This window comes from Manacus vitellinus, unplaced genomic scaffold (assembly GCF_001715985.3).
Source record: "Manacus vitellinus isolate BGI_N305 unplaced genomic scaffold, ASM171598v3 scaffold_46_pilon, whole genome shotgun sequence".
NCBI lineage: Eukaryota > Metazoa > Chordata > Aves > Passeriformes > Pipridae > Manacus > Manacus vitellinus.
In genome coordinates this window covers 5,953,522-5,972,871 of record NW_021940578.1, presented here as the reverse complement: position 1 = coordinate 5,972,871, position 19,350 = coordinate 5,953,522, and the positions used below count along the sequence as shown (strand labels likewise).

Below are 19,350 nucleotides of genomic sequence, written 5' to 3'. Positions count from 1 at the left end.
TTTGCTGTCTGTGCCCTGGGAACAGCTCTTTGCCTCCCAGCCAAACATTTCCAGCCTCTGCTCTGACGCAGCTCGACGAAGGGCTGTCACATTTGAGCCTGGTCTGGCTCCCTGGGCTCACAGAGACAGCAGGAAAGGCTCCTTATTCCATGAGATTCCTGGCTCAGCAGCAGCCCAGCACCTCAGCTGCTCTGGGCCAGGCTCTGCTGTGACACCTGAGAACCTGGCAGCAGGTTTGCCCCTCGGGGACACGGGGGATCAGGAGCCTTTGCTGCACGTGGGTGGTTATGGAATTGGACTCGTGGGAATTCCTGAGGCTTGCAAAGACGAGCTGATGGGTTTGGAAAGGGTCATAATTAGGCTGGACCTGTGGGCACAGAGGTGGTGACACAGCTCAGGTGATGAGTGAGTGTGGGAATGTGGAGTGAGGGACTGTTTCTGCCTCGTTCCCCCCAAACCTCCCCACTTCCCAGAAGTGCCAGAGTTGGAGTTTGCAGGGAAATTTTGTGGGGTTTTTAGCTGAAGGTTATTTTAGAATTTTTCCCTAGAACCAAACCAGCAGTTTTCTGGATCTGTTTTGGATAGTGGGGAGAACTTGCTGGAGTTAACAGCAGGCTCTTTTCATGGTCACATTATATAATAATAATAATAATATTAATAGCTCCAGTTTCTTGGAATTTCTTTGGAAGTATCTGGTTCTGTCTGCTGCTGCAGACAGAATCCTGGACTAGGTGAAGTTCTGATCTAGACTGGATGCTTCCCGAGTTCCATGGTTGCAGTATATAATTTATTTAGATGTTTATTTAGGGTTTTGCTGTAATTATAATGCCCTCCACTTTCCTGAAACACTTTCCCCTTGGGAGAGAGGAAATCTATTTTCTGGTGTAGTAGAGAGACAGAAAAATGTCAGGAGGAAAAATTCAAGTGGGGCAATTAAGTTTATCCCCATGGATGCAATGGGAAGGCTTGTTTTTAACCTTTGCTATAGAGTCCCACATATATTTAGCTTTGATCTACAGACAGGCATTTAAAAACAATAAGTTTTAATTCCCTTTCCCCAACGTTTTCCACTTGATGACTAATTTGATTTTGTTGTTAAATTCACTAAATGGTGTTCACAACAAACAACACCAATCTAACAACAGAATGCAGGAAAACAGAAAAATTTACCATATTTTGCTTTTTTAACATATACTGACAGCAGCTACACTATTTCCTGACTTAATACTCATTGTAATTTTCTTACAAGCCTTGCATTAAAAGACTCCTGGCTAATTCAGTCACCTGCATGGATTAGGTTGTTAGGCCTTATTATCCTTTTGCTGCTCTCCAGCCCTCGCTTACAAATTACAGGACAGAGTAAATGTTGTTTTCTAGGTTGTCTTTGGAGACTTGAGCTTGAAGTAAAACCATATGAGGAGACAAAGATCAAAAAACCATGGAAGGCAGCAGAATAAATCCAGTCTCGAGCAGACAGCTGGATGAGTGTCAAACAAAGGCAGGAACAGCTGGATCAAGTAAAGCCTGAGGAAAATTAGTTCCATCCCAAGGGGGAGGGAAGAAGATTGTTCTGTGAGCCCAGAGCTGTGTGGGACCAACTTCACCCGATAAAACTTTCACATCAAAGTCAGGGGCAGATCAGAAAGACCCAGAGGGAGGGGAAAGGGAAGAGAGGGAGTTCAGAGGGATCTGCAGAAAGCCGAGGGAAGGGAAGGAGGTGGAGTGAGAGGGGAGGTGGGGAGTTGGAAGTTGGGAGGTGGAGTAATTCTGCAGAATATGAGCTGCTGTCCACAGCTTTCTGGATGTAAATTGATGAGGTCATAGTGTTTTCCAGTTGCAGAAAAAAAAAAAAAAAGTTAAGGAAAAAAAGAAAGTCTTCAACTTGTTTTTCGAGAGAGACGAAAACACGGAGGAGCCGAAGAAATGGAGCAACTTGTGAAACTCCTCCTGTGGCACATTTTGCTTCAGCAAAGTGAGTTCTGAGCTGTTGCTTGGTCGTGTTTCAGCTGCAGAGGACGGGGCTGGAGGTTTGCTGGGAGGTTTGGAACTGTTATCTTTGTAAGATTGTGTTCAGATTGCTGAGTTAGCTGTGTTTTCGTCCGTGGAGGGGAGGGAATCATGGATTTCTCCTGCTTTTTTGGGGAGAGAGTGGAGAAATGTTTGAGGCTGTTGAAGCAGTGCTCTGTTCAGCATGTTTGTGCAATCTGCTTTTTCCTATCAGTTACCCTGATCAGCAAATTCAAAAACAATAAGCTTCAGTGTGTGAGTACAGTAAATCTCACACAGCAAGACTTACAGGATGCAAAGTTATTTTGTACTTTTGAAGAAGCAAAAACAGCTGGTGTGTGTGTGTGTTTGAGTGTTCAGATGGAGCTAAAAAATGATGTGTGGGTTTGGGTTTTTTTTGGGGGGGAGGTGTTGTTTTTCTCCTGTCAGCAAAAAGACAGACACAGGAATTCACTTTTGTGTAAGGTGCAAGAAAGGGATGAGGACAAATCTGATGAGCTTAAAATAACAGAATGGCTCGTACCTTTCCCTTAATCACAGTTTTCTGTAAGAGCTGAAAGCAGATTCATTGTCCCCAAGACAACAGAGACACCCCAATAAGGCTTGGGTGGCAGGAGGGGATTTGAGGGTTAATTGCAAAGCCCCAGCACATCCACACCTGCAACACTTTGGGCTCTGAGGAAGGTACCTGTGAGCAAAGGACCAAACACAGCTCCAAGAACAGTGTGGAGAGAGTTCTTTCAGGGTGCTGGGAGTAGGAAGTGAGGAGCACAAGCTTTGTGGGGACTGCTGACCCCCTGCTCCTCCCAGCCCTGTTGGTGAAAGGCAGTGGCTGAACACCTGAGCCCCTCCAAACTCCTCAGCTCTGAGTGGGGGGAAGGTGAGGAGTGCTCAGTTTGGTCTCTGATTAATCCAGTTTCCATGTCATCCCCGTGCCTGCAATGCCTCAGGGCAATAAATTGGCACTTTATGGGCTCAGTCGTAGGGACAGAAAGGGTAAAGTGGCTCAGCAAAGGAGTGTGTGGGGTGGGTTAAGGGGAAGGAGGAGAGGCCACATCTTGTGTTCCAGAAGCACCAGCCAGTCCAGGGACTCCCCAGCAAGGTTCAGCATGTTGGCAGAGCTCAGGGAGCACCCAGGGCAGGAATAGCAGGTTGGGCTGCTGCAAAGCTGTGGGGAGGCAAAGGTGTCCCACCTGAGGAGGGATGATCCCTGACAGACTCCTCGGGTGTGTTTTGGAGATGAGCTGTCCCCGTGCCAGGCTGCCCTGACGTTTGAGTCCTGCTGTCCCCACACCAACCAGGCTGTGACACAAGGAGTGAAGATGGGCAGGGAGGAGATGTGAGGTGGTCCCTCCTGGAGAGGCACCACACCCTCAAGTGTTAATGTCTGGCAGGGAGGAACAGCTCCGTGTTTGGAATGGCTCCACCAGCCCTTCCGTGGGCCTGGAGCCAAGGTGGAGCACACAGAGCAGGGAAGGGTTTCTGAAGCTGAGCTCACATCTGAGCTGCCTGTCAGAACGTTTGGGCAGACCTCTGAGGGATCCTGTCCGTGGGCCTAGAGGGGGATTGGCTTCTTGTCCAGACACAAGGCTTTTCCCTTTCTGCAGAGGCAGCACATTCCTGCTCTGTGCAGGAGCATGTTCCTACCTGCAGGGAGGTGTTGGAATTGTTGGGGCTGGCTGGGTGGTTGAGGGCTCTGCAGCCCTGACATCCTCTTTGAAAGCAGAAGACTCTGCTCTTGGGAAAGTTGTCCCAGGAAGCCTTCAAAAATAAACAGACACAGAGACTTTGATAAAAGCTCAGTTCAAAGCCTGGCTTGGCCATCTGTGGGCTTTGAAAGGGAAATCTTGTTTTACTGGAAAGCTTAGCCTTGCAGTCCCAGGCCAGTTTGGGGGCAGGTGGTAAATAGGAGCCTTGGTGAGACTGAACTACTCACCATCTCCCTCCTTTGCCTCTTTAAGATGTTTTTCCCTGTTGGTGGCCAGTGGGTTTTAAAAAAACTGGCTCCCAGAAGAGAACAGAACTCATTTGTTTGGCTGCCACCTTGGTGCTGCTGCATCATAAGCCATGATGGCCTCTGAGACACCAGGTCAGCCCCACAGGGAGTCAGGATGGAGCCACTGCCAGTCCCCACAGGGTTTGGAAACAACTTGGTGGCTCAGGCTGCTGTTTTTGCAATAACTGTAGAATGGCTCTCCAGAGACCATTAAACCCCCTCTATAGACAATGGGATTTATGGGAGAAAGGAGTCTGGCACATACAGATTTTGTGAAGAACAAGTCCTTTCTGTAGGGCTGGACCATCTCCTAAAGAGAGATGTCACCTCCTTTTTGAAAAGGGAAAAAGAAGCTGAGACAGAGCAGGAGATGCTGGAGGTGTGCAAAGGAATAATGAGCTGAGCTTAGTGAGGCCAGTGGAATGTGAACCTCACAGGCTGTTGTTTGCCCACACTCCTGGTGGGTTCTGACACATTTCTCCAGTGAGCTCTTTGTTTATCCTCACTCTGCTGGATCAGTGTCCAGGCTCTTCCTGAGCTCAGCAGAGCCCCAGCAGGTAGAGCTGCTGCTGTCACGTCCCGTGGAGTGTCTGAGCCACCTGGCACTCGTGGTGTTTGCAGTTCCCTTTTCTGCTCTGGTAGTTTTTCTTCTTCCAGCACGAGGCAGGATCTCGGTGGTTTCAGCAGTAGCTGCTCCAGGAGGAAAGAAGTGGTGGGATGGTTCAGGCAGGACTCAAGGGACAGTTTTCTGCTTGACCTGCTCCAAGGACACTGCCCAGAGAGCTCTGAGCTTGTAACTCTTCTTTCACAGCCTGAGGGCTTCTGGTTTGCCCACAGTTTCTGTGGCTTAATTCTTTGCTTGAAAAATGGATGGGATTCAAGAAGTAAGAGCTGGCTCTGCTTTTTACAAGGGATTAAGAAATACTTTTGCAGGCTGCTTTCCTCTTCCTATATTGTGGGACCACAGAGTACCTCTGGAATCCTGCTGAGTCAGCACAGAATGTGTCAAGGGGCAGCACATCTTGGTTTTTTTTTTCTTTCTTTCTTTTTTTTTTCCTCCCTGTGGTTACATCTCACAGAGAAGACAAAGTGATTACCCATCACATGGAACCCGGAATTTTAAAATGAAAGCTACAGTGAGTTCTGTGTTGACAACTCTGAAGGTGTTTGGAGGTTTTGAAGCTCCAGGTCCTGTGGTCCTGGGATTAAAAAAGTCAGAACTTTCACTGAGTGCACAAATACTCTTTGGTTTTACAGCTGCAGGTTGGGAAGTGTGACTCACCAAAACAACTGCTTCCAGCTGACCCCAGTCCTGTAGTTCATGAGCTGTCACCTTTGCTGGGCTGTGGGTCTGTCCCTGTTCAGCAGCTCCTGTGTTACACAAAAAATCACTTTAAAAAGCAGGGCTGGAGGACTTGGCTTGTCTCACATGGCAGAGCAGGGTCCCACAGCAGAGCAGAGGGAGGAGACTGAAAAGAGAAAAAAGCTTATCCCTTCTTTCACTGCTGCTCCGTGTTTGGGTTATTGAAGGTTAGTTGTTTTAAATTCCATATTTTCTGGGGGATTGGAGACATTCCAGATTCCTTAGATTTCTAAGTGATCTCATTTACAGCTCTGTCAAATAAGTTTGGGTCTTATCCATGACCTGATGTATGGGTGCATATTTCCAGCATTTCTGGGGGATCAGAACAATCAGTTCTTCCTCCTTTGTCTGGTGCCTCTCGCCCTTTCTTTCCCTTCTAGAATTTTGCTTCTTGGCTGCAATGCCACTGGTTTTTTTTGGTATTTGCACCTGCCACGTTGTCTGAGTGTATGGGTTATAACCTAGGGCAGGCTTCAAACCCAAAGCTTCTCTCCAGGCTCTGTGTGCACAGACATGCAGTGAGAAACCCTTTTTCTCTGTGCTGAGCTCCCACACCATATTTAACTGTGCCTTTATCTTGGATGGGCTCGTTGTGGTGCAACCCGGGGCTGTCCAGCTTTGTGTGGCAACACTCAGCAAGGGAAAATGCAAGCAGGGCATCCACAGGCTCTTCCCTTTTCCCAACAGGAAGCAGCATCTCCTGGTCACTGAGGGGCAGACCTAGAAAGACCTCAGAAAGGCTTGTCAAGTAGGCGAGCACGTTCCCGCCCTGCTCCTTGGGGAGCTGCTGGCTGAGGCTTGGAGTGGAGGGAAAAAGAAGCTGTCCAAACCCACAAGACACAAGCTTTTCTTATCTAAGCACTGTCACATTGCAGGCAAACTCACAGCCCCTTGTTTTACAGGGAGCTGTGTTTGGGAGTGCTGGAGAAGTGGCTGACCAGGCTCCAGCAGCCCGGGTGGGTGGGATGGAGGGCGAGGGCCTGGATGGTCCTTCCCTTGGCAGCAGGGCCAGCTAGGAGGTACAGAACCAGGGGCTGGTGCTGGTGTGAGCTCAGGGCCGTGAGAGGCTGCTGAGCAGAGCTGTTGGGCAGCTGAGGTGGATGCTTTTGTCAGTCCACGGATTTACGCCGCGGAATTTGGGCTCAGTGTTTTTCGCATCAACTCGCAGGAGGAAAGGGGAGCAGTAAATGCTTCCATTCCTCTGGCTGAGCCAGGACAGGATGTTTCTGCAGCACCAAATCAATTGGCTGTTAATGCAGGGCTGTGGGAGCAGTGGCTGTGCTGCCAGCCCAGCTCTGACACCCCTCCTGAGCACACAAGTCCTCTCCGTGTCCTGACACCCCGTTGTTTCCTTGGGGCAAACAACACCCATCCAGACGTGGGCATTGCCTTGTCACACTAATGAAGTGGATGCTGGTTGTCCTGTCACAGCTGAGACTGATTTTTCCTGCCTGATTTGCTGCTGGAAAAAGCTTTGTACCATTCCTTTGTTTTTCTAAGCTAAATCTAAGCCCTGACTTCCACAGACAGGTTATATCTTCATCAGGCATTTTCCAGGCTGTTAGGAGAGACAATCAGATGGTGGAGTTATGGTGTCTCTTTCTTACATACAGACTACAGACTTTGTCCAAGAATTTATTTTTCTCTTTGTGAGGCCGAGATTATAAATGTAGAAAAAACAGCTCACATTTGGAGTGGTTTTGAGCTGGCAGTTCAGCTGAGAGTGCTGCCCAGTTTTGTTCTCTGTTGTCCCTGCCCAGTCTTTTGTGATAGGAGAAGGGAAGGAAACAGAGTTTGTCCTCAGCCCATGCATTAGTGCTAAAATAGCCCCAGTCTGGAGTTAATTTTCTCTTTTGAAATTCATAAATTCCAGGGCTAAAAAAAAAAAAAGAAAAAAAAAGCCCAGCTTTTGTCAGGAGGACATTGTGCCTCTGACATTAGCAGGACAAAACATCTAATGATCTTGATGGAGCCCACTTGGGCTTGACTGGTTAGAGAGATGAATGATGCCCTTGTGCTGGGAATCTGAATCCTGCTCTCAAATCATGATGCCAGGAGACCTTCTAGACCCCTCCTACACAAAGAGCAGGAGGGACTGGACCAGAGAAGTGTGGAAACAAAGGCATTGACTGACTCCTTGCAAAGTTCTTCCTGTGTAGACCTGAGTCCCTTGAGTTGGGGAGAGTTGCAGTGTCACCCAGAGCACTGCAGTGTTAACTGGGCAGACAATGTGTGTGCCAGGAGGGTGAGGAGAAACAGCCAAGGTAATACATAAATATTAACAGAAAGGGAGGAACAGATGGAACAATAACAGAGGAGGTGGCTGATTTTGAGTGTGTTTGTCGTTCTCTCTTCCTTTTGTTGTCAGTAACATTCTTTATTTTCTGCTTTGACAGGTTCTGTGTGTTCATATTCAGGTGAGTGACATCTTTGTCATCTGCCTGGTTTTGTGATCATGAGAACAAATGAGGGACCCTGAATCCATGGCAGGCACTGGGGGTTTCACTGCTAACTTCCATAGACGGGAACCATGCATCCCATGCACTGGTGTCTCTAAACTTTGATTAAACTGGGGGCTAAGATTAGGAAGGGTAGGTAGGATGGGTCAGGTGTACAATCCTGATAACAGACATCACACAGACATTGCTTTCACCAACTGAAATCAGTGTGTCAAGTTTTTGTATTACATTTCTTTATTAGGCAAAGGTTCTTCCCCCAGAGGGTGGTTGGGCACCAAACGGGCTCCCCAGGGTTTGGTCACAGCCCCAAAGCTGCCAGAGCTCAAGGAGTGTTTGGAGGGAGAGGGTGGGATTGTTGAGGTGTCTGTGCAGGGCCGGGAGTTGGACTGGATGATCCTTGTGGGTCCCTTTCAACTCGAGATATTTCATAATTGCCCATGAGAGTGCCCTGTGCTGGTCTTGAAGGTCGCTTTTGGGCAGAAGATGCGCAGAGAGATTCCGGGGCGGGTCCGAGTCCTACTCTGCTGTCCTCACACTGTCAACTCTGCTCTCTGCTCCTTGGCTCTCAGTGCCAGCTGATGCCTCCAACCCCGAGAGCGTGGTGGTGTCCGTGCTGAACATCAGTGCTGTGCTGGGCTCTCAGGCCGTGCTGCCCTGCAAGAGCCACCGCATGGTGTGGACCCAGGACCGGCTCAACGACCGGCAGCGCGTCGTGCACTGGGACGTGCACAGCACCTACTACGGGGACAACAAGATGGAGAGGCTCTGTGACATGTACTCTGCTGGGGACCAGCGTGTCTACAGCTCCTACAACCGTGGCAGGATCTTCATGCCCGAGAACGCCTTTGTAGAGGGCAACTTCTCCCTGGTGATCAAAGGTACGAGGCGGGAGCTCTTCGCTCCGCGCTGTTTTGAGGGGCGGAGGGTTCGTGACTGACTTAACTTGCTGGTTTGTGGTGAAAGTGGGTGTTTCACAGGGCATTTTCTATAGGAAAAATATCAGCCCAGTGAGTCTAATTCTCAGGAGGAATTGCTCCACTGAAAGGGTGGTCAGGCTTTGGAAGGGGCTGCCCAGGGAGGTGGTGGATTCCCCATCCCTGGAGATGTCCAGGAAGCAACTGGACATGGCACTGAGTGCTCTGGGCTGGTTGTCAAGGGGGTGATTGCTCACAGGTTGGACTCAGGGATCTCAGAGGTCTTTTCCAACCTAAATTGTTCCGTGAGGTTCTCTGAAGCACTGGCAATAGCGTTTTAATTGCCTTTGAAACAGGCACATTTTGAAAGAGAATTTGTAACAGCCTGAAAACCACTTGGGCTTTTTGTGGGCCTTTGATTGTATTTAATTTCCTGAGCTATAAACACTCGATGGTCGTTCTTCCTCTGCCTGCTCTAGCTAAACTTAAATCAGCTTTCTCTTTCCATCTGTTAATACAAATACCTGCCTTCCAAGGGCAAACAAACTGAGCAAATTATTAGATTGAGATGATTTGTCTCTGTTTAACCCACCCTAGAACTAAGTTGTATAAAGGCCCTTTTCATCCATACGAGGATTTGGGAAACAGTGTAAATGACAGAGAATAAAATATTCAGCTTCTCCTCTCTTCCCTGCTGTACCAGGTGTTGCAGAGAGTGATGAAGGCATATACTCCTGTAATCTTCACCATCACTACTGCCACTTGTATGAAACTGAGAAAATCCAGCTCACCATCACCAAGAAAGGTAGGTGTGGCTGAGAGCTCCGTGTCCCTTCTGGGAGGGACCTGGTCTGGCAGCTGGAGTCCAGTGGCCAGCAGGGCTCTTGGATTCACAGTGGGGGGTGTGTGCTGGTTCACTGCAGGCCTTGCACACTGTTCTGCTCGAGAAGAACCTGCAGGGTTCTTCCCATGTCGTCTCAGTTGCAGGGTCAGGGCACAGGTGCCACCAGAGGCCTGGGAAGCACCAGCAGAACGTGGTGCTCACAGTGCTGCTTTGCTGTCTGATTCCCTGAGTTTCAGAGATTTCATTCAGTGTGTGTGTTTGTGAACCTCCCTCCTTTCTTGGCATGTGCCAAACAGTGCGTGGAGCCTGTTTACTCTTGGCAGCCCAATTCCCAAACTGTCCTCTTGCTCCTGCAGCAGCAGCACATGCCTGGTGACAGTCCATCCCCACTCAGCTCAGCCACAAAGACCTGCCCTGTACATTGGGCTTCTGAGCTTGTCCTGAGAAGTCTGTACTTAAAAACCCGCCTCGAGTTACCACACCTTAAGCCCAGCTCTAAAAGCAAGCTGCTGGCAGCTGCAGTGTGTGCCACCCATGCCACACAGTCACCACTACCGTGCCATTAAAATCGACCCCTGGGGAACACACAAGTGAAGCTGCTGGGGGGCTGGTTGTGCTGGGAAGCTGTTGGAGGACTGATGGGAGAGGAGGGAAGTGCATCTCCTCTGCTGCTGCTCGCACCCTGTGAGCCCCAATCTGCTCAGCTGCGTTTTTGGTTCTCCTGTTGTTCCTTTTCAAGAGCAAAATACAGAGCAGAGCTGCTTCGACTCCTCCAGCAATTAGGGCCTTTGTGGGTAGCAAAGCATTTCCTGCTCGGAGGATTGGGATGCAGCACATCCAAGATCCTCGTTCCATTCTTAGTCTGGAGAGGGAATATGCTTCCTGCTTTCTGCAGCAAGAGATTAACTCTCAGTTACAAGGAAAAGAAAGTGGGTTGGGGAATATGTGCAGCTAAAGGGTGAGGGAATGAATGCAGCCGCTTTTAAAATCTGCTTCTGCCATGTAACTACTTCTAAAACTCATAAAAATTAGAAAAAATCAAAAAATGAAAGCACCTTAAGGTAACAGTCCCTTCCAGCCGGGTAGATCCAATGACTCTGGGTGTGTTGCCCCCCCAGCCGAGGACGCCGGCGAGTTCTGGGACGGGGAGAAGCCGGTGGTGGTGGCCCTGCAGGGCAGCACGGTGACGCTGCCCTGCGTCAACCGCAACCACATCTGGACGGAGCGGCACAGCGAGGAGGAGCAGCAGGTCGTGCACTGGGACCGGCAGCCCCCCGGGGTGCCCCACGACCGCGCCGACCGCCTCGTCGACCTGTACGCCTCCGGCGAGCGCCGCTCCTACGGGCCCCTCTTCGTGCGCCGCAAGATGAACGTCACCGACGCCGCCTTCGCCCTGGGCGACTTCTCCCTGCGGATCTCGGAGCTGGAGAGCGCCGACGAGGGCACCTACTCCTGCCACCTGCACCACCACTACTGCGGCCTGCACGAGCGCAGGATCTACCGCGTGTCTGTGACCGAGCCCGTGGCCAGGGAGAGGAAGGTGGTGAACCTCACCACCCACAACGTCGCCCCGGCCGTAGGTGAGTGGCCTCTGGAAGCCTCTGGAAGCCTCTGGAAGTGGCTCTCCTGGTTGAGGGGGGGTCTCTACCAGTTGCACCTTTGGGGTTGTTCCCGAGCTGTTCCCGTTGTGTGCCCAGAGCTGGGTGCGTGGCCACTCTTGACTGTCTCTTGTCTGGTGTGCCAGTCTTCATAAAACTGAATTCTAGTTTTTTCCCCCAAGTGCTGTCTGCTTGTTTCCAAGGTGTAGAAAATTTCCAAATCACACCTGAAGTTACAATTGAGTGAAACCTTTTCAAGAATATTTTCTTGGTACTTGGTGCCTTAAAAATAAATAAGTAAACACGCAAACAATTAGGTACACAACCAGCTGAAGCCCATTGTCACTACTTTGCCTCTGATTAATGTAGGTCACACTTTTCTTCCTTCCAGCTATTAAGTATTTAGATCCATTTATACTTTAATCCTGTGTCTTTTTCCTGGTCTTTTGTTGCTGTGTTACATCCTCACAGTCAGAGAGCATTGAACTAAGTGGTAGAAAAATGGGAAGAAGGAGTTAAGGCAGTAATCCAGCTTTGAAATAAACCACCCAGGAGCCACCAGGAGGGGAGTGTGGGCCATTCACTCAAGAGTTGGACTCGGTGGTCCTTGTGGGTCCCTTCCAACTCAGAACACTCTGGGAAATCTGGGAAATCCCTGAGTGTCCCACCCCTGAGGGTCGCTCGCCCTGCTCGCGGTGCTGTGGTGGCACCATGTCAGCTCCTGTTTGCTCTGCTCCAGGGCAGTCCTGAGCCTACTCTGCTCTCACTGCTGACAGGCCCTGAGGCAAACAAGCTGTTTTTGGAACAGGCTCCCTTTCCTCCTTGCTTTTGGGATCAGGAGAAGGTGTGGGCAGAAGGTTGATACTGCTTGTGCTGTTACAACATGCCACCACTCTCACCAGTGTTTCTCTCCCCTTTGCACGGCTGTTTGGGCTGTGCAAGGTGTCAGACCATGCAGAATTAAGCCCCAGGAATTTTCCTCCACCCTTCAGCTTTCCTTTTTTTTTGCATCTTAAACCAATTTTCATATTTTCCACTGCACTGAGCTATCATCTGACAGCCTGTCCAAACTCAAAACCATCATGCTTCATTCAGGCAGAAAAACAAAATAAAAAAAACCTCAATATTTTTTTAAAGTCTTTTGGGCATAGTTCTTTATTAACATTTTAAAATATTCATTGTGGTTTAATATTTATTGACTGTTTAATACAGAATTTTGATACGCTTCATACATTTTTAAATAGGTTTATTCTTCTCTAGAAATTGGCTTTCTCAAGTCACAGAAACCTAAACCTCCCCCCTGGGATTGAGGTTGGTGTCCAGAAAACCCTGGCAGTGCTAAGGAGAGGTGGCTGTTGGGGCTGACATGGAGACCAGGACATCCAAATCTCAGCGTCCCTGCCTGCAGCCCTCTCCAGATCACGCTGTGCAGATGGAAACTTGATCTTGTTTTCGGAATTGTCCACCCAGGAATTTAGTCCTCTCTTTCCTGGATGTTGTCCTGGCTGTTGCTGAATAGTTCCCTACCTGCTCAGCACTTAGATGGAACCTCTAAAGTTGTTTAACCTGCCAGGGGCTGTCTCAGTTTGGCAGCGGCGCCCTCGGTGCTGGAGGAAATTTTCCTTCCTGGGAAAAGCCATTTCCACTGTCGGAAAGAGCAACCTTTGGAAGAGCTTTGCCCCTCCAGGCAGTGAACCCTCAGCTGGTCTGAGAGCACCACGCACAGGAATGTGCTGAGTGCATGGGAATGTGCAAGAAGTGGAGACATCCGGAGTGCCTGTCCCAGCCCACCGCTGCTGAGGAGCCTGCAGGGACATGCCCTGCTCGGGGTGCAGCACCCCGGCCTGAGGGGCTGCCCCATTCCCTGGAAAACTCTATGGAATCGTGGGCAATATAACATACATGAAACCTCAGGAGGTAACAAAAGCACGACAATGAGCTGCTTCAGCAAGCAGCCACAGCTTCTGGCCTGGCTCCAAAAGGCCCAGAGCCATTTCCAGACGGGAAATTTCGTCCTGTTTGGAAGAGAGGCCGGAGCTCAGCTCTGCTCCCAGTCCCAGCAGTGTGACTGTGGTGTGTGTCTGCTAACCCAGAGCAGTTTTACTCGGTGCTTGCTTTGGAGCAAAGATGCTGTAGAATGGCATCTGCTGTGTCTCCTGCTTGGTGCCGAACCATTCACAACCCTTTGCCAGCCCTGAACAGAAAACAGGCCCCGTGGCCAGGTTTGGGAGCTCTCTTGGTGGAGAGCTCTCCGTTTTCTCCAGCAGAAGAATCTGACCCTTGACACTTTGGGAAAGCGGTGTGAGGAACCCCTGATCTAAGTTTTCTTTAGAACTTATTTTTCAATAATTAAGCCAGATCCTGTGGGTGAACTGGAGACAGATGGCCATGAGATGGACTGAGAGATCAGATCTTGGTCACAGAATAAACTTTCATCAGCTCAGCTTGAATTCTGGTCTAGGACTAGGGTGAGGAGGAGAGTCTGTATGACCTTGATGATCCTGTTTTGGGCACTGAAATTCACTGGTGTGACTGAATCAGCTGTCACTCTGTGCCTCAGCTTCCCCAGTTATAAAGTGGGTTATATTCTACTGCCTTCCTGATGATGCATTTTGAGGCCCACCAGTGATGCTTTGTCTAAACACTGGTGTGACAAGTATTTTTAGTATTATTTGAGTAAGCCAAGGAGGCCCCAAGTTACTTAATCTCTGTTTCCAATGTTTGTTGTCACAGTGACCTCTCCAATGCTGCCTAAAGTTTAGCTCAGCTCTCAATCCTGCCTTGCAGGACTGTGGGAAAGCAAAAAGCCAGGAATAGGATGCCTTTGTTTGCTGACTCCTGGCTCAACAGCTGCTCCAGTGGCACCATCTCATTGTGGCAGCTGCTGGAGGAGCCTTCCAGGGTCCAGGGATGTGACAAAGCAGAACTGTCACAAGTACTGTTTGCAGCTTTGCAAGTGGGTTTTTTGGTTGGGTATTTTTGTAGCTTGGCAGTGGTGAAAAACCCCCCCATGGTAGTTTCCAGCAGTGCAGCCAGGGAGCACATGGCATCTGGCAGTGCCAGGATAAACTGGAAGCTGCTGGAGTGGAGCTCTGGGCTATCAGAATGGAGCCTATTGCTCAAACTTTTGCATTTTCTAGGACTGCTGCTGGCATTAGCAAACTGTCACCTCTGGTTTCAAAGTGTTTGTTTCAATCCACTCTTGTGTTATTTGATTTTTACTTTTGGTGGGTTGGTATTTTTTTTGAACACTGGAAACAAACTCCCTGACAAACTGGAACCAGTCACTGTGCCAGCACTTCCAGAAATGTCAACATTCCTCATATTAGCACACATCTGTTAAGTGGTACTGTGGCTTTTGAGGTATTTCCCCCTATCTTTCCCCTTATTCCCTCTGACTGATTTGCAGGGGGAACTCCCAAGGGAATGGAAGGCCAGGACTCCATCCTGGTTCTTGCCTGTGAATGTTCCCTGTCAGGGAGTGAGAGTGTCATTTCAGCTGTTTTGAAGAGAAAAACCTCTCCCAGCACAGTCTTATGTGTTTCCAGTCTGTTCCAGGGCTGGATTTGTCCATTCCTCTGCCTATTGCAAGCAGAGAAGTCGCTTCCTCTTTATATGTGTAAAACATTGACCTATTTATTTGAGACCTACAAAAACGTAAAAGTTTGGAGCTCCCCTTCCCCAGTTCCAGTGCTGTGGAACTGAAATGCTGCTGCACCCACAAATGGAATGGAATCTTGGCTTTTCATTGTGGGGTTTTTTTTCTTGGTTTATTTATTTTATTGATTTTTATTTCATTTCAAAGGAAAACTTATTCTTTTGGCGTTGAAAATTCCTCCCACTCCGTAAATTATAACCTCCCTTGGCAGGGAGGGGCTGCTTCATATTTTCTCTGTCTGGAGCCTGAGCAGTGTGGGGTGTGTGTTGTGAGGGACCCAGAGGAGGGTTGTGTTACCCTCAGGAAGGTTTGGGGGTGACTTTTCTCTGAACTTCCCCTCTGCAATAAGCACTGGTGGCCAGGCAGTGGGAAGGGAATGTGGAACAGTCACTGTTAAAACTTCATCTCCCTGGGAATTGTGGTCTTGTGAAGAGCACAGGCATCTCCCACCTGAGATAAATCAGAGGTTTTGTAAATCAGGTAGGGATTTGCTCCTTAATTCAAGCAGCTCAGAAGAGTTTCTCCCTGAATATCCTTCTTGTGCCCATGTGTGATCCTGCTTTGCTCTGGATGCCGATTACAATGATCAACCTGTTTGCCTTTCTCTCAGACCCAAACATTGTCAGGGGCCACAATGTGATAAATGTCATCATCCCTGAGAGCAGGATGCACTTCTTCCAGCAGCTGGGATACATCCTGGCAACCCTGCTGCTCTTCATCGTCCTCCTCATCATCGTGGTGCTCGTCACCCGCAAGCGCCGGCAGAGAGGTGAGTGCAAGAAAATCATAGCCCTGTCCTGCTTGGGGGGGTATCCTGGGATGATCCTGCAAGTAATTCCTGCAAAACACCCTGCTGAAGGCAAGGATCCCCTCCTAGCAAACCAGCAGCCTGCACAGGGAGGGTTAATTAATCCCGGTGCTGCTGCCTGGATTAATTAGTGGGGGGTAAAAACTTCCAGGCCTCGATTTCACAGAGTCATTAAGGTTGGAAAAGACCCCTGGGGTCATCAAGAACCAGCCTTTGACCAAATACCCCTCGTGATTTGCTGAGCTGCACTGTTGGAAGGGAGAAGGAAGTTAGAAGTGCCAGACAGCTCCTCTTTACAAGTGGGATTTATTTAGAGCAGAAGGCTCGTGTGCATCCCTTGGGAACTCAAATGTCCTTGCTGGACTCCCTGGGCTGGGTGACCCTGTAAGAATTATATAAACAGACACTGAGATCTTCTGGTGACTCCCACACCACTAGTTTTGGGTGCCCCACGAAAAGCAAATCCCAGGAATGTCTGTGTGCTGGAGTGTTCTTTGCAGTGCCACGTTCACCCTTATTTGTGTGTCAGGGGATTAGCACCAGCAAAGTGTGAAAAGATACCAGGGGTTATCATTGCCAGAGGAAGGGCTTGGCTGCACTGGCCCTGACTGCTCATTCTCTCTCTTCTCCCTTTTCAGGTTATGAATATAACGTGAAGAAATATGGAGAGTAAGTATAATTACAGGGTCTGTTATTTAGGATTAAAAGGCATAAAAGGGAACTTGTGGCCCCTTTCCTCAGTTGTCATTAAGGACCTAAAACAGCCGAGGATTTGGTTAGAAGGAGAAAGTGGTTTGTAGGGCTGGTTTGGCAATTGCATTTCCTCTTGTTCTGCTTTGGGAACTGAATCCCAGATCCTGGTTCTGTGAGACATCATTAGGAATTAGTGGTATAGGAATAATGCACAGATCTGCTATGGGATGGGGCCAAGATCATGTATCTGGGTTCCTTTATGATTTATTTTATATTATTAAAGTGGAAGAGATGGGAAGTTCCAGTAGAGGTTGGCTGTCTGTTGTTCTAAGCTCTGAACAAACACATGGGGGAAAAAAGAGATCCAGCTATACCAAATAAACACCATAAATTAAATTCCCTAAAGTCCCATTAGAAAAGCTATTGTGAAAAAGTGTGGAAGGAGACAGCTATTAGAGGATGTGACAATATTCCACTGTTATTCCCTTTACAGGAAGGATGTGAACTTGAAGGAATTTACAGTGGACACAACAGATCTGACCCCACACAAAAGTGAAGACATCAGGCTGGGTATGTGTCAGGTGGCAACCCTGTGCCAAACCAGGTCAAAACTCCTTGTAGCTCAGGAGCTTCTAATGGCATTTTCAGGTGACTTCACCTCCTCCTCTTTAACCTCTTGAAAGTGGGTGTGGAGATGGGGATGAAGGGAAATCCAGGTTTAGCTGAGTTCATTCTGTCCATCTTTCTGTTACGTGCTGGGAGAATCTGTGGTACCTGTGAGGAGCAGGAACCCGAAATATCCATGACTGATTAGTGCCAGGGGCAAAAATGAGGTGGCAGCAGCTTTCCTTTTGCTGCTGAGTGGCTGAGTAACTCCACTCCTAGAAATCTGAAGGCCTGGAGTACATCAAGGAAGGACTGATCGTGTGTGTCTTGCCTGTAAAACTCTTGTTTTCTTTTAATATTCTAATGTCTGTCTGAACCACGCTCCTCCCTTGCACAGATTACAAAAACAACATCCTGAAGGAGAAGGCTGAGCAAGCCAGAAGCTTCCCAGCAAAGAACATTGATTTAGACAAAGGTAATAATGACTTGCTTTCCCCCTAATTGGTGGCTGTAGGAACCTTCTGCTGGGCAGCAGGAGGGAGCAACTCAGTCCATCAGTGAGCTGACCAAGCCACAGCCCAGGCAGGAATGATAAACACCCTGGCAAATGGCAGCAGGAATGAGGAGCCAGTTCCCTGCCCATCCTTTCATCATGGAGCCACAAGATGCAAGTGGTGATTAGGCTTTTGAAAGCTTTTGGCGTGGCCCAAACCGAATTTTTCTTTATTGGAAAAAGAATGCCTGGCAGGGCTGGAATAGGGCCTGCTCTACTGTAACCTCAGAGGGAGATGGATCCCAAAAATGTCCTGGCAGTGCTGTTTGGGGAGAAAACACTGTGCTGAAGATAGTGTTTTGAGCTGAATTAATTTATGGGCAGTCACTCACTTCATCCAACAAAAGCAAACAGCTCTCCCTCCCTGGGGGCCGAATCTCCTTTTGCTTCCCCAGCATTAATCCTGAGAGTTGTGCCTCAGTTTGTAGAGTAGCACTTATGTCAAGCAGTGACATAAGATTCCATGACTCATTTAAGAGGAATTTAGAATATAACAAATGGGACTGAAATGATACCGAGCAGGGAATGGTCTGGAGAGCCCAGGAGTTGCCTCAGACCTGCTGTCCCTGCTGGAGTTCTCAGGATACTTTTCCCCTGCATTCTTCAGAGGTGATCTGTGCAATAATTTATACACTGGGGGCTTTATGAGGGGATATTTATATATATTCCTGAGGGGGGACTGGGGACATGGCTGACTGCAAACTTGTCACTGCCTAGAGAAGTCCATATTTTTGTGCTCATTTGAAAGGTTTGAAATCCCTCTCCAGGTGCTGACCTCCATTTCCATTTGCTTTCAGATTTCAGGAAGGAATATTGTAAATGAAGACATTCCCAAGCTGCTGGCTGGACCAGAAGCTTCAACCAAAGATAGATAACATGGAAGAGAGATGACTTTTCTTAATACCATCTCCCTCCAGTTCCCATAGATTTTTTTTTCACATAGACTTGAGGGTGTTTGCAAATGCTTCTTGAAAGAGTTAGACTGTCTTGTGTGCATTTATGGGTTTGGGTTGCCTTTCCTCCTCGTCTCCCAATCCTCCATTCCCCTCTTCTTTTCTTGATATTATTGTTGGTTTTATGCATCAATGATTTTTATGAGCTGAATCAGCAGACCTTTTGCTTTGATGTAATTGCTTTAAATAAACCAACCTGCATCACTGCTCCAGAGCCATCATTATATATCAGGCATTTTTCCATGTAGTGTATTCATCAGAATAATAATAGCAGAGCCTGATCTCCCGTGGGCTGGCATAAATCAGTGTCACACAGCACTTTACACGTTCCAGGTGAAGCACAAAGAGCACAGCCCTCCAAAATGGCAATATAAATACCTCATTTTGTGAATGGGGAAGTGTCAGGATCCTCATTTTGCAGGGGAAAGGGAGGCAGATAAATGACCACGAGTAGATTGGGTTCAGCTCCAAAGAGCTCTGGAAGCTGAACTCTGTATTTCTCACTCTGAGCTTGTTTGTTTTCATTTCAGTGCAGATCAAATCATGTTTGGCAGGAGCAGACACTTGACTGATGGAGTTGCAGTGCTGTAACACCAGTCTCAGTTAGATCAGAACCAGGAATGCTTTGGAGGGGGCTGAACTCCTGTGTGGAACCTGGGATGGGATTTTCCTGCAGTCCTTGGGTGGACCCAGGCCACGCAGAGCTCGTGTGCACATCGACCCACAGGTATGGTTCCAGCACAGGCAGGTTGGAAACGGGAGCAGCTCCTCAGGAGCAGCCCCTGAGGAACAAGAGCAACAGCACTGAAGAGCCTGTCAGGAATTTTGGTGGGCCAGGGCCTCAGAAGGGCAATCCAGGAGTGAGATTAATCTATTCTCATGGATTTTGGCGTTGTTT

The 19,350-nt window shown here is 48.6% G+C and overlaps 1 protein-coding gene across 1 annotated transcript; it reads left to right on the top strand.

The window, feature by feature from the left end:
- The first annotated feature begins 1,801 nt into the window (after window positions 1-1,801).
- MXRA8 (matrix remodeling associated 8) lies at window positions 1,802-18,657 on the top strand. The gene is made up of 10 exons (XM_018079519.2): window positions 1,802-1,972; window positions 7,763-7,783; window positions 8,395-8,703; window positions 9,443-9,544; window positions 10,702-11,163; window positions 15,450-15,608; window positions 16,286-16,316; window positions 16,834-16,910; window positions 17,344-17,421; window positions 18,297-18,657. The coding sequence occupies exons 1-10, from the start codon at window positions 1,924-1,926 to the stop codon at window positions 18,320-18,322; spliced, it is 1,314 nt and encodes a 437-aa protein (XP_017935008.1). The 5' UTR covers window positions 1,802-1,923; the 3' UTR covers window positions 18,323-18,657.
- The last annotated feature ends 693 nt before the right edge of the window (window positions 18,658-19,350 follow it).

Excerpts from the sequence above, each read along its gene's own strand:
- MXRA8 (XM_018079519.2), top strand. The coding sequence starts at position 1,924 with ATGGAGCAACTTGTGAAACTCCTCCTGTGGCACATTTTGCTTCAGCAA. Across the intron at positions 7,784-8,394 it reads TTCTGTGTGTTCATATTCAG|TGCCAGCTGATGCCTCCAAC; the intron begins GTGAGTGACATC and ends CTTGGCTCTCAG. Across the intron at positions 9,545-10,701 it reads GCTCACCATCACCAAGAAAG|CCGAGGACGCCGGCGAGTTC; the intron begins GTAGGTGTGGCT and ends TTGCCCCCCCAG.